This window comes from Leuciscus leuciscus (assembly GCF_965113295.1).
Source record: "Leuciscus leuciscus genome assembly, chromosome: 4".
Lineage (NCBI taxonomy): Eukaryota > Metazoa > Chordata > Actinopteri > Cypriniformes > Leuciscidae > Leuciscus > Leuciscus leuciscus.
The window spans coordinates 13302183-13328626 of record NC_138728.1 but is presented as its reverse complement, the minus strand read 5'-3'; the positions used below and the strand labels follow the sequence as shown (position 1 = coordinate 13328626).

Below are 26444 nucleotides of genomic sequence, written 5' to 3'. Positions count from 1 at the left end.
TTTTATCACGCTGAACAACACGCCTATCATTTTTTTTACTAACGCTACTTGCGTGAGAAGTGAGAACTTCTTCATCTAAGGTAAGTTTTTGACTATTTATCTTAATTTTTATTATACCAAGATATATAGCAGCAATGAGAACTGTTTTCACATTCAAATTTGTCGAGTGTCCCAATGAATTAAATAAAGTATCAAATGAATGTAAAGAGTGTGAGGCGTGTGAGATCCGCGTCTCTGTCAGCAGCGGCAGGTCTTAAAGTGACAGCAGTTTTCATTCATAAAAATAAACAAATATTTAAAATATACTGCAATCAATTTGGAGATCAACTGTGAAATTATTACATTATAAAATATGTTAAATTTAACTTTAATGTTTGTAATTATGATTAATCACATAAAAAAAAAAAAAAATTTCCCCCATTGATTTACAGCACTATATCTATTTGTACTTTTTTGTCTTTCTTGCATTTTTTGACAGTTATGGGAGTAAGTGGGAAGCACTGTATAATCTTCTGTCAGTGGGATCGTACCCATCAGGGTATGTTAAGTCCAAAAGGCAGAAGAACATTCGAAGATATGCACTTAAATTCAACCTAAAGTGTAGTTATTTTAACTTTAAATTTCAATTATTTTTATTTTATCATTAATTTGTTGGCATCTTGATCTTTATTTTTCAACAATGCCAAGTGTCCTTTTAGTCTAAGCCTTTTAGTCCTTTTTCTCTTTAATGTAGAGCTTTTTTATGGAAGTAAAAGAGTGATCAAAACCAAAGAGGAAGCCAGGATGCTCTTTGAAGAATTCCATTCCTCTCCCATTGGTGGGCACACAGGGATTGGTAAAACACGTGCTGCCATCTGTGCCAGATTTTACTGTCATGGCATGTCAGTTGACATTGAAAATTGGGTATGTGTTATTTATTTTATATAGTTATATAAATAGTTATTTTAGTTATATATATATATATATATATCAGCTCACAAATATATATATTTTTTATAAATCAATTTCTGAAAGGTATTGGAATGTGATCAATGTCAAAAAGTTGGAAAGCCTTTGACTGCTGTGCAGTGCTTACAGTGCATCAAGGTAAGTAAGTGCAGTAACATACAGTATATACATACACAAATAAATATTTTCTGTAAAAGCGCTTTTGGAAAGTTTATGAGGAGTGGCCTTTCTCTCACTAGTTCTGCCCACTCTTTTCTTACTTGGCCCCTCCAGATGCTTTGTTTCATGTTCTTTGTTGTATGTTGCATAAATCACAAAAAAAAATGTCCATTGTCAGTTTAATAGTTACAAGTTGTTGTTTTTTTACATGGTGTACACAGTAATGATTTTCATGACCTTTTAAGAAGAGATGCTTTGTCACTTTATGTAGGTTAGGTTACCAAGCAGATGAACTCATCGCTTAAGTAACACACAAACTATCTAAAGTTGAAAAAAGGCTTCTTTTTTTGTATTTTGGAAGCTATTGAAAACTAAATGCTTGCTGCAACATTCATGGGTAAGTAAATACAAGTCTAAATTCAATTTCAAGGAAATTGAATATATTTATCATTTTCTTGTTCATTTTCCAGATTTTATATATTATTTAGTGTCTGACATATTCATGGTGCATGTATGATTAACCATAGCAAATCACTATATTTCATATTTAAATATTGTATCCTGAATATAGTGCAACACTGCTCTATTTATAAGTAAAACATGATATGAGTTTTCAACTTTTCCGGATTTGTGACTGGATCCTGCATATCTCCATCTCTTTCAGACGAGCGTGGGATGTCCAGTTTCATCTCTGTCAGGAATAAAAAAAAAGTCAAAATGAACACATGGTATCAGTATAAATCAAATGTTACTGCATTCATGAATCCATTAGTACACAGTTTTAGATTTCTGAAAAGTGATTTGTGTTGTATGTTAAAAGCTTGAAGAATTACAAATAAGAGTAAGTTATATACATAATGCATGATTTTTTTCCCATGTAAACCTCAGAGCGCTCCCTGACTAATGCACAGCGGCGTCAGTGCATGCAGCTAGAGCAGACCCTGCATGTACTGGACGCACAGTATCAGCGGGAGCTGGCCGGGGTACAGGGTGTTGAGAAGATCCCTGGACCACCTCGGCAGCCGAAGTGCTGTCAACAGACCTTTGGCCCTGCCTTCAACCTCCCCTTCCTCCACAAACCAACCCAAGCGGGCACCTTTGCAGTCCTGCTGCCCAAACCACATTGTGTGCTCGAGCTACATTAATCTGGACATTTACTGAACAACAAACTGCATTTTGTAACCCAGGAGCACATTTTTACTGAATATTTTAAATAAATCTGTGGCCCATTTATATTAGTACTCAATGGAATCGGAAGGTTGGATACTAGTTTTATGGTTTGAAGCAGTTATTATCCTAAAGAGTTTCATGTTATTGAATCCTATTGAATCCTGGGAAATATACCGACCTGTCACAGCTGCAGATTCAGTGGCTCCGCCCACTTGCATGAGTTTGACCAGTCACCTGCCAGTAGAGCCTGTGAAATACACATTTAGCAAAGCATTATTTTCCAAATGCAAGTTTTTTTTCCATGTCACACAAAATAGCAGATGTATTTCACAACAAAATGTTCATAAGAAAATAAAGTTGCTATACAACTATAAAATGTGTCATTTTTAAAAGAGTTGCATTGTGATGTTGCATAAATCACTAAAAAAAATTCCATTGTCAGTTTAATAGAAGTTTTTTTTTTTACATGGTGTACACGGTAATGAGTTTCATGACCTTTTCTCTGTCATACTATAAAAAAACAAAATAAAAAATCATACATCTCAAAGTTGTGTAAATGGTCATTCATATTAATTAATTAGATACTTATTTTAGTTGACTGTGGTATGACTATGATTTTTTTAAATGATAAGAATAATACTTTTCACTTTGTGCGATAACATAACTGGAACAATGTTCCACTTGTCATGACAAATACAGAGCACTGGGCGTCTCTCTCGTCCTGATATGAGGCTCAAGTTGAGATGGGCATTGATGAAGTCGGTAGGATCCTCCAGCAGTGGATAATGAATTGTTTTAGCTTCAATTCTGTCAATAAATACAAAAAAGCACTATATATACAGATATTGTGCTAGGAATTATTAATTCAAGTTCTTAAAACTGACCATGCTTGAAAACTAGTTTATTAGTATTACATTACCAAAAAAAAACAGCTTTGTGGTTCAGAGGCTAACTTTTTGCTTTTCCGACATTAAAGTCTGAATTCAAATGCCACATTTCCTAATGTTTCCATGAAACAAAAATAACCCCTTCAAGCTCAGTGGAGTGAGACAAAAACTTGTAGTTTTACATGCCAGCCTTGATGATGTGTTGTTTAAACAAAAGTCTTAGAAGAACAAAACTACAACAGAGACCTGGGGCTCGTTCTTCGTACGTCGCTAACTCAGTTAGCTGGATTTGATTGTTGACGATTTGGCATGATCTTGGATTGTTTGGTTCTTCGACGCTCATCCTGGACTTGCTGTCATAGCAACAGGTGCGCAAACTTGAACCTGCTCGGGAGCAGGCTTATTTCATGTAAACAGGATTAGATCCCGGCTTCATAAGCGGAGCTGATACGGGAAGTCCAGCGCCGCGCGATAGTGCACTTTCTGAGATTGAAATTTTTTTCTCGTGACTCGTGAGATTGTCGTTTACATTATTAATTTGTTGGAAACGCACACTTATTTTCGACTTGTCGGAGTCGGGCTTTAACTACAGCACAAACTGTTTGCATTGCCCTATGATTATTTGCGAGTGGCTCTTTCCTTTACACTATTGGAGCAGAGAACTTGATGGAAAGTGCTGTCTGTCGTGTCATTCGGAGTTTACCTGGCGCTTTTAGGTTTAAAAAACAGTTTTAGGTTTTTAAGACCCAATGTTGTAAAGCAGTTTTTTTAAAGCATTTATTTTTTTATTTTTTTATTTTTTGGCTATCATTTTTTATGAAGATCATGCATTCATGACCATGCCGATTACAGTATGTCACTCAGGCTTCACTAACGTGATTGGTACCATAGACTATAGGCTTCCATAGACTGCCATCAAGGCCTCAATGAAGGGGATTATGTGAACAGAAAGGGGGTTCACAATGTAAATGTGCAGCCCAGTTACTATTGGGAGTCTTAATATTCCAGATTAATAATATTATATCAAATAAAAAAAGTCAGTTGACTAAAATCTTCCATATCACAAATGTGAAAGCAAAATGGCCAGGATCTGTGCATGACTTAAGAATTTTCATAGATTCACATTTATGCACATTATTTGAAAGTGGTAAGGAAAGTTCCACAATTAAATATCAAGCTCACTGTATTACATACACTTATGCTGATCCTAACAGAACTGCATTTCTTCATAGGTGATTATGACATGTTCCTGCCTGCAGACAGGTGTTTTATGACCCCATTCCCTGACCCAAACCAGTTACAATGCAGTAGCCAGGACAAGGGCACACAATGAAATGAACTTTGGCTAACTAAAGGGAAGATTTCAGTGTCTGATAAGTCTGAGGTTTGCACACCTGACAGGGCCTGTGACATTGCTGCATGTGCCATATTACACAACATTGCCCAAAAAAAAACAAAAAAAAAAACTTTTCATTATAATATAATGAAAAGTTTAATAAAAGACCAATATACTTAGTTCCTTGAGTTTTATTTCAATTGTTCTTTGTAAAGAAAAGCCAGTGTTCAAGTGCCTGCAACAAGAGATATTAGACACATGCCTCATGCAACAAATAAAAAGGAAAAGTTGGCTATACACTGCCCACCTGTAGGCCTATGTCTCCTCTGTCTGTACAGACTCTTCTGTTGGCCTTTCTGTAGATGTGGAATCCTGCAACTTATATTGCTGCCATAAAGCATACAAGTATAAATTAAGTAAAGTTATTTATGCACTTGCAGGTAGGCTAGTTCCTCCATATGACCGTTATCTGAGAGGGTTTATTCACTGTCCAGTGAAATGGAAACAAATGGACATTACAAAGTCTTATACTTTCTTTCCTTTGGAAAGTTATAAAAAAAATGTCCACTTACTGCACATATTTCAGCCACCACTTTCTTGGGAACAGATACAAGTGTTGGTGTATTATGTAAAAGTGCACAAAAGAGGAAAACACAATGTCATTATATGAACTACACTCTGGAAAAATATTTTTACATTAATATAAGTTTATTAGTTTTCACTTTCACAAGTCAAAGCAATTCATCATTACTCAAGATTTAACAGTTGAAATGACTATACAGCCTTAATTTAATGCAGCAAAAATTATTTTACAGTGTAGGCTACTAAGATCTTTTCTTCTTTTTTTTTTTTTGCTCAGCCTTTTTCTTGGTTGCTTTTATAAACAGCCAACCATTTATTTAACAGTGTCTTTTATAAAAGAGACTATAATATAACAAAAAATTTACCATTATGTAGAATATTTTTGTACTTCACTTTTGTTTGTTCCCATGTTCTAGTGTGGTGACTCTGACATTACAATGAACAAAGTAATTATGCAATTATTCAAATACAAAAATATAGGCTAATAAGTGATAAAAAAACATCTAACATGGCCACTTCTAACGGATTTAAATTGTCTGCTACTTTTTGCCAGCCCTCTCTCCTGGCTTTTGCAGACTTTGAGGTGTTCCCTGGCGTTTTGCATTAAAACATTAAAATTCCGAATAAACTTCGACTATTAGTTCTTGCTCTGCTGCGGAGAAAAACTGTGCGCGCTCTTTGGCCATGCTGAACAGCCAATAGCAGCGTTGCTGATCAATGTTTCTACTATCGATACATATCCCCTTTTAACCCAGCGCACGAACGCGCAATTATCTCAGATAACTCAATCCAGCGATACTAATCCTATCCGGCAAGTGTGTTCGAAGAACCGAGTTAGCCAGATCATGATTAGCACGATGATATTATCTTGGATGTGTCATTTGATCTCGGATGTAATAAGCAACGTACGAAGAACGAGCCCCTGGTCAAATCCCGCAGATGCAGTAATCGTTTACCTTTCTTGACAAAAATAATTCACACATGACCCAAAAACAAGCCTTGCCTCATCAGAACTTCTGTGGCGCAGAGGATAATCATTTGCCTTCAAACATGAGAGTCTTGGTTCAAATCACAAACTGCTGATTTTTCCATAAAATAAAACAAAACTCTTCATAATAACCCATCCATAACACCCTTCAACTCAACAGGCTCAGTAGATAAAGTGTTGGGTTTTAATCAAGGCCCGAGTTCAAATCCCACTATTACTTAGTTTATTAGTTTTTCAAATTGTTGCCATTATTATATTAATCAAAGTAGCCAAAAATCAACTCTCAAAGTGAAAGCCACACTGGTGCAAGTGGCTAAACACATGTTCTGTGATGTAATGGTGCGCTGAAGTCAGGGATCAAATCCCATCTCAGTTTGCTGTCCAACAGTTTAAATGAAATCGTTATCGATAGTTGTTATATTAAACAAAGGGCCACAGACACCAACCCTGACTGTGGAAGCCACAGTGGTGCAAGTGGCTAAACACACGTTAGTTGTAGACAAGGTTGTTCTGGAGGCATGAGTTCAAACCCCAGACCTGCTGACCTTTTCCATCAAATAAAACAAAACTCTCAATAAAAATCCATCCAAAACACCCTTCAAATCAAGTGGCTCATTTGTTAAAGCGTTGGGCTTTAATCAAGGAGAACAGAGTTTAAATCCCACTCTTGCTTGTGTTAAATTGTTGTGATTAGCTGCAGTGGTGCAAGTGGCTAAACACACGTTCTATGATGGTAATGGTGCGCTGAAGTTAAGGTTCAAGTCCCACCTCGGTTTGCTGTCCCCACAATTTAAATTAAATTGTTATCGATAGTTGTTATATCAACGAAAAGACCCTAGACACCACTAACAAGTGTGAAAGTGCCAGTGGCTAAATACACGTTCTCGGCTGATAGGTTGCGCTGGAGGCATGAGTTCAAACCCCAGACCTGCTGCCTTTTTCCATTAAATAAAACAAAACTCTCAATAAAAACCCATCCAAAACACCCGTCAAATCAACAGACTCAGTGGCTCAGTTGATAAAGCGTTGGGCTTTAATCAAGGAGACCAGAGTTCAAATCCCACTCTTGCTTATGTTAAATTGTTGTCATTATTTCAAACAAAGTTGCCAAAACACCAACTCTCAACGTGAAAGTCACAGTGGTGCAAGTGGCTAAACACATGTTCTGTGATGGTAAGGGTGCGCTGAAGTTAGGTTCAAATCCCACCTCAGTTTGCTGTCCACACAATTTAAATCAAATTGTTATTGATCGTTGTTATATCAAACAAGGTGGCCAAAACACCAGCTCTCAGTGTGAAAGCCACAGTGGTGCAAGTGGCTAAACACATGTTAGTTGTGGACAAGATTGTGCTGGAGGCATGGGTTCAAGCCCCACCTCAGCATGATTTATTGTAAAATCACAGGCCTCATCCAGGTGAAATATAAGTTCCAGCACATGTCTCAGCAAGAGATCTGTGGCTCACAGGTAAGAGCGCTGCCTCACGGTTTCAGAGGTTGCTGGTTCGATCCCAGTCAGATCTCCGCGATTCGAGTGAATGGTGTATGTGTGAAGGGGCGGGGATGGCCCGAAGGGTCCCCCCCCAAACCCCGTCACAATGTCCAACAGGGGTTATGCTTCTTGATACAATGGAAAAAAAATGTAGCTGTCTAAAAATTTTGGCCCACCTATTTAGGTTCCCATCATTTGCTTTTTAAAGGGGTGAGCCTCCAAAAAGAAAATAATGGTAACCTACATGTTTAACGCCAAACAACAACATTCACACGTTAGAAGTCTTACCTGTCCATCAGCAGAAGTCCATCATTACAGTGAATGTCTGTCCACACGTCCCAGAGCTCTGCTTCTGATGACTGGACGCTCCAAACACATCCATTATTCTGTAGAGGAAACATAAACACAAACATTACTACATTCTGAATAACTAAAACATCACAATTTAATGTCTAAACAGAAGTTAAATGTTATCGGTTACATAAATTAAAGTCCTAAAGCTATACAGAGTAAAACAAATATAATACATAGTATGAATGCTGAATCAATAATAATATTTTGGTTCAATCTCCTGTTCTTTTAATTAAAGGGATAGTTCACCCAAAAATGAAAATTCTGTCATCATTTACTCTCCCTCAAGTTGTTCCAAACCTGTATGATTTCCTTTCTTCTGCTAAACACAAAAGAAGATATTTTAAAGAAGGTTGGTAATTAAACAGTTGCTGGTCCCCATTGACATCCATTTTACTGTATTTTTTTTTCCTACTATGGAAGTCAATGGGGTCCATCAGTCGTTTGGTTAGTCATACAGGTTTGGAACAACTTGAGGGAGAGTAAATGATGACAGAATTTTCATTTTTGGGTGAACTATCCCTTTAAGTCACTGTCTTACAGGCCACAGAACTACAGGAACATAATAAGTAGAAACAAACATCCTCCTTCAGTTGTGAGTGCTGACCAAAAAAGAACGAACAAATGTTTTTGGGGTTTTTTTCAATGCGATTTTTACATTATTTGGAACTTTTAAGGTCACGATTAGGTTTAATTCACCATAAACAATTAAAGAAAAATAGGATCACAAATCTAAGTGTTAACGGGTCATAGTTAGTTATTTAATAGCTAAGTTATAGATTATTACCTAAGGTAAGACTGCAACAACAGAAAAAAAACAAGATTCTTACTTCATAATATGAATATCTGAGGGCGATTCATTCAAAGATTGTAAAGGCAATCCAAAACAACTGATTCATTCGTTATTCTACAAGTCTGACAGTGAGTTCAACAAGAGAGCAGAATGTAAACAAAGTCTGTGATAAACCTTCATAGAGGATGACCTTCTTAGCCTTCATAACTGTCAAATAACAAGACTTAACGTTAAAGACCACAACAAAATGAACGTTTAGTGCGTTTTAGTTCATATTCGTTCATTTTATAGTCACAATAAATGCAACATTCAATCATCACAATATGAATCTTAATAAACTGACATGAGCCATGCTATGAAATAGCAGAAGAAAGCAACAACACATAACTAATTAAAAACGTTAAGAGCACAGAATAATGACTTAAAGTCTTAATAAAAAGATAATGCAAGAGAAAAGCACTTTATCTGTAGAGTTTACTTACATTACAGTTGAGTCGCTAGCGTGACATCTTTGCTTCCTGAACTTTATCGCAGTGTGTGTCGGATTTGTTTGTTTATGGGCTGAAATATGTGTCGTTGAGTGACATTAAAATACTGTCATCTGCAGTTTATATAGTTTAAACGGTGTGCACGTGTTGTGGCCACTGTAACAAGCGTCATGTTGTCAAGCATCAGCTGTCAGACTGAACCTGAAACTCGTTGACGCCGCCTAGAGGAGCGGATGGAAAACTGCACTTCAGTTTGAAACGACATGATCGAGGCGGCGGCCAGTTGTAAGTGAGGCTGAAATATCCATTTCATATATTTTCCGAAAAATAAATGATTTTGTCACGGTCTCGACCAGCAGAGCAACATGGATCAACCAGTTTTAGAAAATGAACCAGATCAGCTCTCAACTGATGGTGTAACGTTAAAACAGATGAAATGTGTTGAACTCAAAGGCACGTGCTCAAAGTGTAAACACATAAAATACGGTTCGACTTTCTTCTGTTTGTAAGTTTTTTTTTAAATTAGTTTAAAGTAGCTGTTTGTCTATAGTTATTTATAATGATATGCATCATGTTTGTTCACAGTTAAAGTACAAATGCCCTTGTGTTGTTGTGTCAGTTCAAGTAGGTTGAAGCAGTTTTTATAATAAAGCATGATTGGTCATTTGAAACATATGACAGATCAAGACAAATTATTACTATAATTTTTTTATATATATATCAAAATGACTGTCTAAATCTATAAACCAGTGCAATGGCTGATATTACGACTAAAATATTGTCTAATAGTGGCTTACTGATTAAACAGGCACAGGCATGAGATCAGACCAGAATAGTGTGTCAGCTGCTCCCCCTTGTGGACAATAAGTGTGTCTGCAATAATATATGAAAACAGCAGATGTAGGAGGACATGGGTTTTAAACACCTGCACATGGTAAAAGCTCTATGTTGTTTTCACATCGTGTAGTAGAGAATGAATTTAATTGGGAATGTACCTAAATTGCCCCCCTAAGGGTAGAAATCTACGGACATAATAAACATTTACACACAGCAGATAAATTATAGTAATACATCAGTATCAGTCAAACAGCATTGGGACTTTTGTGTCTGAGTTCCAGACAGACTGTCACATTATTGATGGAGATTTTACATCGACTCTTTCTGCAGGTTACATCGAGCCGCCAGTAGTTGGCGATAAAGGGACATTCATTCAGTAACGAAACGGAAGAGAATGTGTCTTTATGAGCCAGAGCTGATTTTAGACAGCATTTAAACATGGAGACAAGTAATCTGCAAACAGGTCATGAATGATAAATTATTTGTCCTACAATTTGTTTTTACTGACTAAATACAGCATTTATGGGATCATGTACTTTCAAAGCAATGCAACATCTGGTAAATAACCTCCTAATTTTTATTTTTATTATTAGATGACTTCTGTTGGAATGGATCTACAGTGATGACTGTTTGTAGTGCTCAACTCCAGTCCTGGGAACCACAGTGCTGCACATTTTGTTTGTCTCTCTTATTTAATAGCAGTTTTAGTTCTGAAAACGTGTTGATGATTTGAATCAGATCAGATGTATTAAATAAGGGAGACAAAATGATGCAGTGCTGGAGCAGGATCAAGAAATACAGGTTTGCACGAGAACTGAATCATGGGAGGAGGATGAGTGTGTCATCTCTGGGTGGATGAATCTGGGTGTCATCTCTGGGTGTTCTTCACCATATCCTCACTGATGAAGCCTTGCTTGTACTCACAACCTACCTCATGAAGTTGATTATTGGCCTGTCCCAATACCCACACTTGCAGTCTTGGCCACTTGACAGGAAGTTAAGTTATCTCTAATACCACATCAGAGCGATATTTAAAGCGTATCCCATCATTCATCATGTTTTTGAACTCAAATTACCCAAAATCAGAAGATGTTGAGAAAAACTTTAGCATGCATGTTAAATTAATTAGATATTACATAAAATTTGCTTTGGTAGTTAAACTTAAAGTGAACCTTTTGTTGGTGTTTTTTTAAACGTCTGCAACTGCTTTATAATACTAGAAGCATCACAGTTATTAAATGTGTTGTCTGTTACATAGGAACGACTGAACAGACATTTAAAAGTTTATTTTTAAAAAGTGCTAAGTATTGCAAATGTTATTAAAGGAACACGCCGACTTTTGGGGACTTTAGCTTATTCACCATATCCCCCAGAGTTCGATAAGTCCATAGTATACATACCTTTTTCATCTCCGTGCGTGCCGTGACTCTGTCTGACGCACCCACCGCTAGCCTAGCTTAGCACAAAGACTGGAGGTAAACGGCTCCAGCTAGCATACTGCTCCCAATAAGTGACAAAATAACGCCAACATTTTCCTATTTACATGTTGTGATTTGTATAGTCACAGCGTGTACGAATAACAAGGTCACATGAGACACAACCATCTTCTAACCGTATACATACGGGAACTATATTCTCAGAAGGCGAAGCACTGCTACTTCTGCGGAGTGATTTACTCCAACTCTGAGCGAACTCTCTGCTCCTCACCACGGGGCTTCTGCGAGCAAATCACTCCGCCCAAGTAGCAGTGCTTCGCCTTCTGAGAATATAGTTCCCAGTATGTATACGGTTAGAAGATGTCTGTGTCTCTTGTGACCTTGTTATTTGTACACGCTGTGACTATACAAATCACAACATGTAAATAGGAAAATGTTGGCGTTATTTTGTCACTTAAAGGGACTATGTGTAGCTTTTTAGGTATTTTATTATCTAAAATCAATATTTTTATTCATAAATATGCCCTCAATGGTGTACAAATACCTATGCCAATGATCAGACTAATCCTCGTAAACGAAGAATTTATTATCTTTATATACATGGGACGGGTAGGTCCACGGAGGCTTCCATGTAGTTCCGCCATCTTGAAAAACTATAATAGCAGAGAGGGACAAAAAGTACTAGGCCAAGGCGTTTCCACAGCGCGTTTTCGTTCAGAACCAGCGTCACGTGACTGAAGCCAGCAGAAGCGGAGGAGCAGAGCAGTGAGAGGCGCTTGTCACTGCACCGGCAAGTTTAAAAGGATGCACTGCACGGTTATTTATACACCGTTCATTCATACATATGCTGAGTCACAGGATAAGGAGTCCTTGTCGTCGAAAAAGTCCAAAATAGACCGTAAAAGGAAACGTGACCGGAGATTACAAAAACAAGGGTTAATGTCGGGATAGCTATGCAGGAGAAAGCTTTCAAAAGAGACCCTGAAGTTGCCTTTTTTCTTCTCGACAGGTAAGTCAATGTTACGGTCTTAATTACAAGCTTTTTTTCATTGCTTGGTTGTGTACTTTATTATATAGACAGTCGAACATTTATAGTTAAAAGTTAAACAGGCTCTTTGATGAATAGCAGCTATTGAGTAAAGGAACGTTAGAGAAGGCTCTGATGATGATGATGATATCTAACAATGCACGTACTTCAAAAAATATAACGAGTAAAGGCGGCATTACTACTAATAACCATAGTTAATGTTTTTCACAGTCAGTAATTGATAACTGTAACATTCTTTTTTTCGTTGTTTCAAGTTTCAGTTTGTTTTAAATAACAAACCTGTTCACCCGATGAAAAACTCGAAGTGCTATTATAAGACATCCTGTCATAGCTTTTTGGTACATAACGGCAACCGTAGATGCAACGCGCATTTGAAAAAGCGAGGCGCTGGAGAGCATTATTCGTTTGAATGCAAAATACAATTTCACCACTAGATGGGAGAAATTCCTACACACAGTCCCTTTAACGCACTTTGTCACTCGTGCCCATAATATACGTGCAGAGCGCAGGCTACTGTATTAAATATTGTTATATTGATAATATTTTAAATATGCAATATGCGAGTAACGCGACGCGCGTGCAATGCATTAGATGACAGTTGACCATGGAGAGCATCAGGGAGAAGTTGGAGCGTGGGGACTGAGTTACTAAAAGTTCCCAATACTTCAGGAAGAGCTGCATTTTGAAAGAGTTTTGATTTGATTACCACAACAAACAATGAGCCTGAAGCCTTCAACAGTGGATGCTATTCTTTTTCACTCGCGAATAAACAGTGAATGAGTCTAGCAGAGACAGCGCGCATCAGAGAGCGCGCGTCAGAGAGAGCTCAAAGTGATATTGATGTTGGTCTCGGGTCGGGTTCGGGCTGAAAAATTGCAGACGTTTTCGGGCTGGGGCCGGATTAGGGCTTGAACACCACGGGCCAGGTCTCGGTTAGGGCTGGATTTCTTGCCCCGTGCAGGGCTCTAAGCAGTATGCTAGCTGGAGCCGTTTACCTCCAGTCTTTGTGCTAAGCTAGGCTAGCGGTGGGTGCGTCAGACAGAGTTACAGCACGCACGGAGATGAAAAAGGTATGTATGGACTTATCGAACTCTGGGGGATACGGTGAATGAGCTAAAGTCCCAAAAAGTCGGCGTGTTCCTTTAAAGCTCTGTAAAAACTTTAATTTTACACCACTATGATGTAAGTGTGCCCCATTGAATAATCAAAAATTCCACACACATGATCTTCATGAACACTTAAACACTTGGGCCAAATACATCCTGTAAGTAAATACATCAGACTCAAGTGTTGGTATTGGGACAGGCCCTATTTTAGCACGTCACCTTCTGATGATGTCTGTTTGAACCACAGCCACCTAAACTGAGGTTTATTTGCCTAAACAGCATGTGAGAAAACAAGACGTTCTTACCGCTCACAGTTTAGAATGTGTCGGGTGATTGTCCATGACCTCTTCTAACCCGGAGCGTAGGAGAATGTCTTTTTCTGTCTGTCAGAACACAAAAAAGGTAGTGAGAGGGAAAGTGGGTATAACTCTTCGTTTTAAATAATGAAGTTGATGACACCTGTTGTAAATGTAATAAGAATGCAGTGCAAACATGTATTGACACCTTTTACAAACCGATTGCAGATGTTTCCATTGTTATTAAATAAATGTACAAATCATTAAATATGAAGTGTGAAGTGTTTTATTAATTTGTAAGGCTTTTTTGTGTGTTTTTAAGAGGGTTTGGCTAATCAGGCCAGTAAGATACAATTAACTTTAATGGTTTCAGAGGTTGCTGGTTCGATCTCAAATAGATCTCTGCAATACGAGTGGATGGAGTATGTGCAAGTGGTTATGTTGTTTAAACTGAAGAACAACAGAGACCTGTTCAAATCCCGCAGATGCAGTAATTGTTTACCTTTCTTAACAATACAAATTCACACATGACCCGCCTCATCAGAACTTCTGTGGTGCAGAGGATAATCATTTGCCTTCAAACATGAGAGTCTTGGTTCAAACCCTAGACCTGCTGACTTTTCCTTCAAATAAAACAAAGCTATTAATAAAAACCCATCCAAAACAGCCTTCAACTCAACAGACTCAGTGGCTCAGTTGATAAAGCGTTGGGGTTTAATCAAGGAGACCAGAGTTCAAATCCCACTCTTGCTTATGTTAAATTGTTGTGGCTATATCAAACAAAGTGGCCAAAACACCAACTTTCAGTGTGAAAGCCACAGTGGTGCAAGTGGCTAAACACACGTTAGTTGTGGACAAGGTTGTGCTGGAGGCATGGGTTCAATCCCCACCTCAGCATGATTTATTGTAAAATCACAGGCCTCATCCAGGTGAAAAGTGAAATATAAGTTCCAGCACATGTCTCAGCAAGAGATCTGTGGCTCACAGGTAAGAGCGCTGCCTCACGGTTTCAGAGGTTGCTGGTTCGATCCCAGCCAGATCTCCGCGATACGAGTGAATGGTGTATGTGTGAAGGGGTGGGGATGATTCGGATCCCCCCTGAACCCCGTCACAATGTCCAGCAGGGGTTATGCTTCTTAATACAATGGAAAAAAAATTTAGCTGTCTAAAAAAATTTTGCCCCGCCGTCCCTTCCCCACCTATTTAGGTTCCCATCATTTGTTTTTTAAAGGGGTGACCCTCCAAAAAGAAAATAATGGTAACCTACATGTTTAGCGCCAAACAACAACATTCACACGTTAGAAGTCTTACCTGTCCATCAGCAGAAGTCCATCATTACAGTGAATGTCTGTCCACACGTCACTGGGTGTAACGGTCCAAACACATCTCTTATTCTGTGGGGCAAAGACATAAATCAACAAAAAGTTTACTCCATACTGATATAAATTAACAAAGACGTAGCTATATATTGTATATATAAATGTTACAGTTTATAATAACACAAACAATCTTCATTTACACATGTATGGGTTAGGGTTAGGGTTAGGGTTAGACTACTTGAAATGGCTGTGAGTCTTTCATCTCACCGGTTTGTCTGAAAAACCAAAGCCCAGGAAGTCGAGAGCAACGACTCTGTTAAAGCATTGAGTCAGAGAATCCCAGATCTACAAAACAAAAGATAAAGATTCAAAAGACATAATGAGCAAATGCTGTGCAATGAAAACCTGAACTGTGTAAATTAGCAAGAACATCAGTGTTTGTATAGTCAGAGTTACCATCATTCTATACCATCTATACCATCATATACCGACTATACCATCTTGTATAGTCAGAGTTCACCAACTAACTCTATTATTAAACATGAATCCAGTAGACTATTAAGTACACCACAACATCAGAAGACAAAAACCTCTACTATTATTCTACTTTATAAGCCTTATAGGAATCCCCTCCTTAGATTCACATGATAAAGATCATGCAACAGCAGGGTTAAAGTAAAGTTACACTTTTAAACAGAGAATGAGTGTCTGACACAGAAAGATCTGCTTCACCAAAAACACATTAAAGCCCTGCTTTGACACATAGAAGGATGATACATCGACACAAACTTAAATCAAATTCAAATGATGAGTGCTATATAATGTGTAGTAGTGACTTTACAAGAGAAAAGCACTTTATGTGGAAAGTGACTTACAGGTGAGTCGCGTGACATTCTTGATTCCTGCACTTTATAACAGCGTGTGTCGGTTGTTTTTGCACATGAGCTGAAATATGTGTTGTTAAGGGACAATACGAGTCTGTCGCTGAGCTGTCATCTGCAGGATTTGTACTTTAAAGGCCTTAAAACTACCAGAACGTGTTGTGTCGACTGTCAGCAGGTGTCATGTTGTTGTTGACAAGAATCCTAAGGTGTCATGCTGAACGTGAAACGCGCTTACGCCGCCTAGAGGAGCGGATGACAAACTGCACAGTATCTACCAGACGAATCGTGTAAATAGCACCAACAGACTAAAAATCACTTCAGGTTGGGTCATTGACTCAGTTCTTATGCGTCCAGCTTACTTTACAAATGTCATACTCAAAAAAAACTATTTATTACATTAAATAATACAAGACAGCTGATCACTAGCTCCCTCCTTTGGCCAATAAGTGCATCAACAGCATTAATAGATGAAACGCCGAGCTCAAACTGGCCGTCTTTGGCGAGACGACAGAAATGTTTGATTTTACATATTTTAAAGTAAATCTATGATTTAGTCAGGATCTGGATCAGCTGATAAAGTCGGAATCTACTAGTTAATTGACTCAGATCAGCTCTCAACTGAAGGGTAAGACAGATAACTGCATTAATAATCGATGACACCAGCAGGATTAAAGAGACGGAAGGAATTTTGTGGAATCAAAGGAAGAGGAGCCATGACTCTAATTATTACACCAAGCAAACTAATAATTCTATTATTAAAATCCATAATAAACATAAAAAGTTTAGACGAATCACCATATCCATGTACATTAAGCAAGTTAAACTGAAATTATTTAGTTCATTTCTAAAAATAAAAATAAACAATTAAAAAACGGCTTAAAATTGATTCCCATAACAGGAAGGCACAATATATAATCCCACTCTTGCTGTGAATGAGTTGATAAAACTGAGATACACATGAAGCCTGTGGAAAGTGATGAGAACCTGATCTGACACTGAATCTCGAAACACCGGACGCTAGTGACACATGGTGGTCAAACTAGTGTCAATGCAACGAGAACAGCCCAAACATGTGCAATGACACCCTATATATTTCCATTATATGTAATTTATTAAATCCAATTAACAAATCATTAAACACCATTAAATATGAATTGTATGTACAAACTGTATAATTTTATTAATTTGTGGAATGTGGTTTAAGGAGGTTTTTGACTAATCACGCCATTGAAAGACAATTAACTCTATCAGTCTAATTTTTTTCATTATCCACACTTGTGTTTGTCATTAAACGTTACCAAAATACAAAACTGACCCAGATCAGTAGAAACCATGTATTAAACATTGGTTCATGGGTTCATCAGATGGTCAAGAACCCCCTAGTGGCGAACCATAGAAATGTTCAAATGTTTCGAAACAGTATGATGTGAAGAAACCTCGTTTTCTGAAATCGCATGACTTGGCCAGTTTGATGCTCGCTTTGAAAGACTGATTCAAAACACAAGATTCATTGAAATTTTGAAGCTTCCTGATGTTTTTCACTATATAAAGCAAAGTGCATAAAACACCCTAAAACATCATCAGCACATATTGTATGGCTCAGAGGATCATCCTCTGTCTCTCCCACATGAAATTTGCATTATATCCAACAAAACTTCCCAAATGCCAGCATTCAGTGTGAAAGCTAAGCTAAACACACGTCAGTTGTGGATGAGGCTGCAATAAAGGCTTGGGTTCAAACCCCACTATTGCTTATGTTAAATCCCACATACTGCATTATAGCCAACAAACCTTCCCAATATTCAACAAAACTTCCCAAATGCCAGTACTCAGTGTGAAAGCCATGATGGTGCAGTGGCTAAACACACGTCAGTTGTGGATGAGATTGAAAAAGCTTTGGGTTCAAATCCCACTATAGCTTATATTAAATCCCTCATACGGCATTATATCCAACAAACCTTCCCAATATTCAACGAAACTTTCCAAATGCCAGCATTCAGTGTGAAAGCCATGATGGTGTAGTGGCTAAACACACGTCAGTTGAGAATGAGGTTGCGATAAAGGCTCGGCTTCAAATCCCACTTCATCAGGTTGGCTGTATATGATACCTCATGCATCAGCACTTTAACTGGTTTATTGTAAAATCCCAGCTCGCATACAGGTGAATAGTGAAATATAAGTTCCTTCACATGTCCAGACAAGAGATCTGTGGCTCACAGGTAAGAGCGCTGCCTCACGGTTTCAGAGGTTGCTGGTTTGAGTCCAGCCAGATCTCTGCGATATGAATGAATGCTGTGGTGTGAGTGAGAAGTTGTGGGGGATCATGGTGTCCAGCAGGGGTTATGCTTTTGACTGGAAGAAAATGAAAATGGCTATTAAAAAAAAAAAAAGAAGAGTTTACTCCAAGAGTGACACTCGATTCTTTCACTTTATCGCAGTGTTCGTCGGTTTTATTAGTTTATGGGCTGGAATATGCGTGGTTAGTGATGTTTAAATGCTGTCACAGAGCTGTCATCTGTAGGATATGTACTCAAAATAGTTTGCACGTGTTGTTGCAACAAGCGACATGTTGTCAAGAATCCTGTCAGACTTAACCTGAAGCCCGCTTACGTCACCTAGTGGAGAGGATGGAAAACTGCACATCAGTTTCTGCCAAGCTAACCAGTGTTGAGGAAAGTTACTTTTAAAAGTAATGTGTTAGTTTACTTTTTAGTAACGCAATATTCTAATTGCGTTACTTAGTTATATGGAAAGTAATGTGTGTCACGTTACTTTTTCTCACCTGGACTGTGCTTGCAACAAGAAAATAAAGTTTTATTTTTGGCAAACATAAAGGCCTTTTCACAGCAAAAGTTAAATGAATAAGCCTCAACCTGAAGATTCAAGCAGCTTTCGTTATAAACTAAATGATTCGTCATCATTTACTCATCCTTATGTTGTTCCAAACCTGTAAAGGCCTCATTATACTTCTGCGTCGGACCTTCGCCGGAGCCTATACGCCGTAGGCAACGTGTTGGTTTTAATTTATACTTCTGCGTTGTTGTCCGCGTTGACGCGCACCTAGGGAGCATGTGAAACCCCGAGGGAGGGGTTCTGGCAGACCAATCACAGCGCTTGCGTCCGCGTAGAATTGACGCGTTGTTACATTTTTGGAGAGGTGCACGTCAGGGTACGCCGAAGGGTACGCGCGCTACACACAGCCTACGACGTAGCTACGGCGGCAGTTCGACGCAGAAGTATAAAAAGAGTTTCTTTCTTCTGTTGAACACAAAAGAAGATATTTGAAAGATTGTTGGTTATCAAACATTCGAAGCGGGTGGAAAAAAAACCCCGGCAATTGCCTAAATTTTTTTGTGCTAATTGCTAAAAATAGGCAAATTAATGGGAAAAAAAAACAAAAAACACTTTTTTGCTATGGTATTGAAATTGGGTGGGTTATTCTGGTGTTTCATCTTTGTCAAAAAAATACATCAAATTAGTTTGTATCTCTGATATTTTTTATAACAAATCTCTGATTTTTTCAGAATCTTAACCAGCAGATAAACTTAGAATCTACGAGTTAATTGACTCATATCAGCTCTCATCTGGAGGGATAAGACAGATTAAAATGTCCAATGTGTTGAACTGAAAGTCATACAATAGAAAAACGAATAAAATATGGCACAAAAGTCTTGGTTTGTTTTTTTATTTAAAGTGATCTTTATGTAGTTCACAATTAAACAGTGGTTTTATGTTGTTGTGTTTAATAAAGCTTATAGACCTTATTCAGGGTTGCAACATGTTTATAGTTGACAGGAATATAACGCTGTGAGGGATACAAGAGTGTTCAATGGATTGTACTGTAGCTAAACAACATGCCAATGTTCAGCTGACGCAACATCTTTTCAAAACCATTTTAGTAGACACATTTATTTTTTTTGAGTTTTAAAAATGACATGTGATCTAGGACCTTTAAAGAGTGCATGCAATAATAAAGACTGTAAAACTGTCCCTCACAGTTACATTCAATATGACATCTACCTTGACTGGTCTATTAACAACACAGATTTGTACTAATGGTTATTAAAGCCTGTATCAAAATGACTACTGACATTTTTTATCTATAGGTGGGTGGTGCATTTGACATGATATTTGTGTACAGACATCTTTTAGCCAGTAAGCAATTGATAAGGCAAGGCAAGGCAAGGCAAGGCAAGGCAAGGCAAGGCAAGTTTATTTATATAGCACATTTCATACACAATGGCAATTCAAAGTGCTTTACATAGAAGAAATTAAAATAATGAAAAGAAATAAGAATAATTAAAACAGTTTAGAAAAATAAAATAAAATACAGTACTTTTAAAAAATAAAAAAGAATATTTATTATAGATCTTTCTTTCAAAGGATTCCCTTAAGACTTAAATCTTTCAACCTTCTTTTAACCTTCAATCTTCTTACGACTTCCATCTATCAACTTTCCTTTAACTTTCTTTTCTCCCTCATATTTACTCACACGTTCTTTTCACTTTCTTTAGCACTTTAGCCAAAACATTATGACCACCAGCTGCCTAATATGCTGCTGGTCCTTCGAATGCTGCCAAAACAGTGCTGACCAGCCGAGGCATGGACTCGACAAGACCCCTGAAGGTGTCGCCATGGATTGAACTTGTTGGTTCAGCACATCCCACAGATGCTCAATTGGATTGAGATCTGGGGAATTTGGAGCACGGTGCAATACATTTATGTCCACATGAATGGCCGGACTCAGGGCTTGCCAGCAGAACATTGCCCGTGTGTGTGTGTGTGTGTGTGTGTGTGTGTGTACGGTGATTCAACTTATGCCTCCTTAAACCTGTCAAGTACTGTGTATGGTGCTTAAAAAAATATATATCTTTTTTTTTTAAATGTCCTAATAAAAACATTAGATGTGATAATTAGAGGCCTGCAGGTTTTAAAAAAAATTATATATAAATATTGTCCACAAGGGAGAACTGCCCATTCCTGTTGAAGTTACCATTAAGCACCATGACACCATTTAAATGTTTTCTATCAGTAATCAGTTCTAGATTAAGCTAGAATATACAGTACAGGCCAAAAGTTTTTTTTTGAAAGAGGTTTCTTCTGCTCATCAAGCCTGCATTTATTTGATCAAAAATACAGGATTTTTTTTTAATATTGTGATATATTATTACAATTTAAAATAATTGGTTTTCAATTTATTATACTTTAAATTATTATTTATTTCTGTGATGCAAAGCTGAATTTTCAGGATCATTACTCCAGTCTATCACATGATCCTTTAGAAATCATTCTAATATGATGATTCATTATCAAAGTTGGAAACAGTTCTGCTGCTTAATATTTTTTCATAACCTGTGATACTTTTTTAGGATACTTTGAAGAATAAAAAAAAAAAGAATAAAAACAAAAGAAGCAAATGTTTTAATAATAGAAATCTTTTGTAACAAAAGAAAAACTAATAAAATATGGAAAAAGAATATTTTTCTACTCTACTTATCTACTTCTAATACACTACTGGTCAGTAATTTGGGGTCAGTAATTTTTTTCTTTCTTTTTTTGAAATAAATCAATACTTTTATTCAGCAAGGATGTGTTAAATTGATAAAAAAAAAAAGTGATAGTAGGCTAAAGAAGATTTATATTATTAGAAAATATTTTTTTATTTTGAATGAATGCAGATCTTTTTAACCATATTCCTCCATAACCTAATTCATCAAATATATTCAGCAGAACTATTTCCAACACTCATAATAAATCAGAATATTATAATGATTTCTAAAGGATCATGTGATAGACTGGAGTAATGATCCTGAAAATTCAGCTTTGCATCACAGAAATAAATGATAATTTAAAGTATAATAAATTGAAAACCAATTATTTTAAATTGTAATAATATATCACAATATTAGTTTTTTTTCTTTCTGTATTTTTGATCAAATAAATGCAGGCTTGATGAGCAGAAGAAACCTCTTTCAAAAACATTAAAAATAGTAATGTGTCCAAACTTTTGGCCTGTACTGTATGTATATACAGTATATCTGTGATATTATCTGTCTTACCCCATCAGTTAAGAACTGATCTGAGAGTGAGACAATTACCTGGTAGAATTCATGTTGATCTCTTGGTCAAGAACCGATTAATATCATAGTTTATATTAATATCATAGAATATATATTATATATACTTATCGACCAAAGGAGGGAGCTAGTGACCAGTTGTTTTTGTCCAACATTTAATTAATAAATAGGAACTTTCGTTTGAGTAAGGTTACACAAAGGTCAACGGTTTCGGTTTCGCTCGGTGGATCCTAAAGTGCCGTTTGCCATCCGCTCCACGAGGGGCGTAAGCGAGCTCTACTTTCCGCCTGAGACCTTTGGATCCTTGGCAACATGACGCTTGAAAACAGTCGCGACAGACCGTTTTAAGGCCATGCAAGTACGGACGGATTCCGCAGATGACAGCTCAGTGACAGACTCTTAATGTCACTCAATAGCTCACATTTCAGCCCACCAGCAAAAACAGCCGACACACACTGCGATAAAGTGCAGGAATCGAGAATGTCACAAGACTCACCTGTAAGTAACTAGCACGAATTATTTGGCAGTTCTTATTTAGCTTAAAGTTTGAATTGAATCTTCATATAAAGGCTGCATTGTCAGTTCATTTAAATCCGTGTTGTGACGCTGCTTTGACGCGCTCGCCTATGTCTGTCTATCTGTCTCTACTTCTAATACAAATAAGGTCCAAGGAATCTTAATACAAAAACAACTGCGATATACATCACAAAATAAAGTACAGTAAAATTAAACCGTAAGTTACCCTGTCTCTCTGCAGCAGAACGAAAGTGAGTGCGGGCGTGGCCGTCGCGCGAGCAGGGAGTGGTGGCTTCACGTGAGTCTGTTGTGCATTCCTCTGCTCGCGGTGTATCTGCACATCCCTCCTCCACAGCTCTCACCTGCGCTCAACACCTGGCGCGCTTCCGGACACTTCTTCACATTCAGAGGAAATAACATCTTTTACAAAGGTATATCAGACTTTGTTTTTGTCTCAGCACTCGATATATACTCTGTTGATGTGGTAGTCTTATTGTAATTGTATTCTGCTTGTCAATAGAGTCAGTTGGTGTTGTGGGAAGCTCTGATGTCCTCCTGCTGCTTCATGGTTTTCCTACTTCTAGCTATGACTGGTATAAGGTATAAGCACAGAACCATTTTAAAGTCATTTTCCAGTGTAAAACTGTGTCAACATTTAAGAAAAGCTACTGTAAATTCAATTTAATGCAACTTGGAAGCAATTCACTAACAGTGACTTGATACTTTGCTTCTGCTTTGCACGTGGTGTTCATTGTGCAGCATTTGCTCTCGTTGTCGTTTTGTAGATCTGGGATTCTCTCACTCAACGCTTTAATAGAGTCATCGCCCTCGACTTCCTGGGCTTTGGTTTTTCGGACAAACCGGTGAGATGAAAGACATGCAGTCACTACAACTACGGTCTTTTATTATTCATAATTTGAATCATTATTTCTAACACACAAACGTCCCACCTCATGATGACACTCCAGCGACCACACCGTTACTCCATCTTCGAGCAGGCCAGTGTGGTGGAGGCCCTGATCTCTCATTTGGGGCTTTCAGAGCAGAGGATTAACCTCCTGTCACATGACTATGGAGACACTGTTGCTCTCGAGTTACTGTACAGGTGAGCTGTAAGGATCCTTCAAGCTCTCTTGTCATAGTTTAGCTTAATGTTCCTGTCAATATGATCTGGGTGGTTCTCACGTGCAGGAGTGACCATAACAGGAACGGACACGTCACCATAAACAGCCTCTGCCTCTCAAATGGAGGTACATTCAATTTGTATTCATCCTTCTGAAAATTATATATATATATAACAGCATAATATTAAAGATTAGAGATCCTTAACATTATGTAAAAACTGATCATGTTTTCTTTTTTGTTTTCAATCTTTAAAGGTATATTCCCTGAGACTCATTATCCAAGATTCCTTCAGAAAGTGAGTGTGACGCTTTAAAATACACATTTGTTTTCATTTGTGAACTGAGAAGTGAATATTTCTAATCTTTTGTCATCTACAGGTGCTGAAGGACTCAGGCTTCATTTCACCTGTACTTACTCGCCTAGTAAACTACCAGCTTTTCTCTAGAGGGTGAGTTGAACGTCTGGAATGGGATTGGTGTATAGCTTTATGCTTTCTAGTGCACAGTTCAAACTATTCGTTGTACTTTACACCGTCATGAATCATTGTTTATAGGTTGTGGCCTAACACCTTCAATTGCAAATATTATATGTATTCACCCTACAGAATAAGGGATGTGTTTGGACCGTACACCCAGCCAACAGAAGCAGAGTTCTGGGACATGTGGACAGGCATTCGCTTTAACGATGGAAATCTAGTCATGGACAGGTGTCCAAGCTTTTCCATGTGTTGCATCTGCAGTGCTTTGCTTGTAATGACAACCGTCACAAACAATCCTTTGTTTTGTCTCACCCAGTGTCCTGCAGTACATTAACCAGAGGATGAAACACAGAGAGAGATGGGTGGGGGCTCTAACCTCGTCTTCAACACCATGTGAGTACACACACCATTCATTCAGTGGTATAAAGTGCTGGAGAAGGCAGCCGTCATGCTACCAGACTGAAGTAATTCACTGTGGGCAGTGCTATTGAGGCTAAGTAGTTTAATCCATTGAAAAGCACTGCAGAAGCTGCTTAGCCCGTCTGCACCCCAGGCAATATGCGTTTGAGGTGAGGTGACAGTATATATTAAGTGAACATTCACATAGTTAAATGCAGTTAAATGTGTAATATTACAATATATTATACATGCAATGCAGCAGGATAAGCATTTTAACACTCATACTATAGGATGGGAGAGTTGGTTCTTATTTCTATTGAGAGTTATAAATAGTTTTGTGCTTCAGAAGATTAGTTGATAAATCACTTTAGGCTGTGTAATGTGGCCGTACAAAATTATGAACTTGTTTCTTTGTAAATATCACTGATTTATTAAATTTTAACTTTGTAGTGCACATGATTTATGGACCCCTAGATCCAGTTAATCCACATCCCCAGTTTATCCAGCTCTACCAGTGAGTATATATGTCAGTTTATATTTATTGTTGTTGTATATAATGATATTAAAGTGAGTAACAGTGGGATCTGAACTCAGGACTCCAAGATTAAAACAGAACCTGAGCCACTGAATCTGACATGCTGATTGAGTGTTTGGATGGAGAGCTTTGTTTTATATGCTTAAAAAAAATGTGGGATTTAAACTCAGGATTCTGGGTATAAATATATTTATCTTTTGAACCATTGAGATTGGACTATTATTGTCCGTTTTGAAAAAAATCTTGATGAAATAAATGTAGTAAAGAAATTTTGGGATTCAAACCAAGACTTTCTTGTACAAAAGAAAAAAAAAGATTTTTAGCACTTGTAATTGTGAAAGAACATTGTCTTCTTTATAATTTTAAAATATGACATTCAAAAGGTTACTAATGCATTTGCTCTGAACCTTAATCCTTAATTTAAAGTTAAAAGCACATACCCACAACACCAGTGTCTCCCAACCAACAATACACATTTTCTGTGTCCCCCTTTACCTGATCCATCCATTTCAGGTCTTGGAATTTCTACTAATGAGCTGATGAGTTGAATCAGGTGTGTATAATTAGGATGTTTAAAATGTGTACTGTTGGTGTGCCTCCAGGAACAGGTTGGGAAACACTATTGGTGAATGTAGAGGGTTAGTTCTTTATTATTGGTAAAGATTTCAAGTGGGAACTTAAGATAAAACTGCTGTGCTGTGACAAACAGAAAAGACAGATCAAGCTGTCTCTTTAGGAAAATGGGCACTATAACATAAAAATGTTTTATAATCACTTTTCCCCTCTCTATTCCTCACCTACAGGAAACTAGTTCAAAGATCCACAGTATCGGTTCTAGATGAGCATGTGAGTCATTATCCACAGCTGGAGGATCCCACAGGGTTCATTAATGCCTACCTTAGCTTTATCAACTCATTCTGAGCAAGAGAGTGATGTGATCATTCTGAAATGAGTGGAATATTGCTCCTATGAAGATGTTGTTGGAAAATATTCCAATACATTTATTAACAAAACCGTAAAGTATGCCAGACACGTTTCTAAATGCATGAAACAAAATATTGTACCAAATAATCTTTACAATTGTCAATAAGAGTTTGCTGAAATACAATATGCCATTACTTGTAAATACATTTGTGTTCAAAGCATGAATGATTTTATTCAAATAAAAAAGTCTTTGTATGAATTGTCATGTTTTGT

General features: G+C 37.5%; 2 protein-coding genes and 2 long non-coding RNA genes across 13 annotated transcripts; 2 read left to right on the top strand and 2 right to left on the bottom strand.

The window, feature by feature from the left end:
• Positions 1-65: 65 nt before the first annotated feature.
• LOC309498028 lies at positions 66-2449 on the top strand. Of its 2 annotated transcripts, XR_014205817.1 has the most exons (4): positions 66-80; positions 479-903; positions 1015-1835; positions 1996-2449. It is a non-coding gene; the product is annotated as an uncharacterized lncRNA (long non-coding RNA). The 2 variants fall into 2 exon arrangements; XR_014205818.1 differs by lacking the exon at positions 66-80 and having other exon boundaries at positions 430-903.
• Positions 1273-23065, bottom strand: LOC309498026 (uncharacterized protein). Of its 9 annotated transcripts, XR_014205808.1 has the most exons (7): positions 18076-18443; positions 15501-15578; positions 15226-15308; positions 13924-14001; positions 7848-7945; positions 2456-2524; positions 1273-1798 (listed from the first exon to the last, which is right to left on the bottom strand). XR_014205808.1 is itself a non-coding variant. In XM_082168507.1 (5 exons), exons 1-4 carry the CDS (start codon positions 18127-18129, stop codon positions 7855-7857), a joined length of 306 nt encoding a protein of 101 aa, XP_082024633.1. In that variant the 5' UTR covers positions 18130-18443; the 3' UTR covers positions 2751-3084; positions 7848-7854. The 9 variants fall into 9 exon arrangements, 2 of the variants coding, with proteins under 2 accessions (XP_082024633.1, XP_082024634.1); XR_014205807.1 differs by lacking the exons at positions 15501-15578; positions 18076-18443 and adding an exon at positions 22937-23065 and having other exon boundaries at positions 2456-3084; XR_014205809.1 differs by lacking the exon at positions 13924-14001.
• On the bottom strand, positions 17208-18069 carry LOC309498029. Its single transcript, XR_014205819.1, has 2 exons — positions 17909-18069; positions 17208-17771 (listed from the first exon to the last, which is right to left on the bottom strand). It is a non-coding gene; the product is annotated as an uncharacterized lncRNA (long non-coding RNA).
• Positions 22467-26430, top strand: mest (mesoderm specific transcript). Its single transcript, XM_082168503.1, has 12 exons — positions 22467-22692; positions 22952-23141; positions 23231-23310; positions 23496-23573; positions 23679-23815; positions 23902-23960; positions 24090-24130; positions 24213-24283; positions 24440-24541; positions 24630-24706; positions 25163-25226; positions 26051-26430. Exons 1-12 carry the CDS (start codon positions 22597-22599, stop codon positions 26166-26168), a joined length of 1113 nt encoding a protein of 370 aa, XP_082024629.1. The 5' UTR covers positions 22467-22596; the 3' UTR covers positions 26169-26430.
• The last annotated feature ends 14 nt before the right edge of the window (positions 26431-26444 follow it).

What these genes read in the sequence shown, in the direction of transcription:
- LOC309498026 (XM_082168507.1), bottom strand. Translation starts at nt 18,129, where the DNA reads ATGGCTTTCACACTGAATGCTGGCATTTGGAAAGTTTCGTTGAATATT. An exon ending in TTGGTTTTTCAGACAAACCG is followed by an intron (nt 15,309 to 15,500) that starts GTGAGATGAAAG and finishes TTTGCCCCACAG; the next exon opens with AATAAGAGATGTGTTTGGAC. An exon ending in GGACTTCTGCTGATGGACAG is followed by an intron (nt 7,946 to 15,225) that starts GTAAGACTTCTA and finishes TTTCCTCTACAG; the next exon opens with AATAATGGATGTGTTTGGAG.
- mest (XM_082168503.1), top strand. Translation starts at nt 22,597, where the DNA reads ATGTCACTCAATAGCTCACATTTCAGCCCACCAGCAAAAACAGCCGAC. An exon ending in GAATGTCACAAGACTCACCT is followed by an intron (nt 22,693 to 22,951) that starts GTAAGTAACTAG and finishes GTCTCTCTGCAG; the next exon opens with CAGAACGAAAGTGAGTGCGG. An exon ending in TACCAGCTTTTCTCTAGAGG is followed by an intron (nt 24,284 to 24,439) that starts GTGAGTTGAACG and finishes TTCACCCTACAG; the next exon opens with AATAAGGGATGTGTTTGGAC.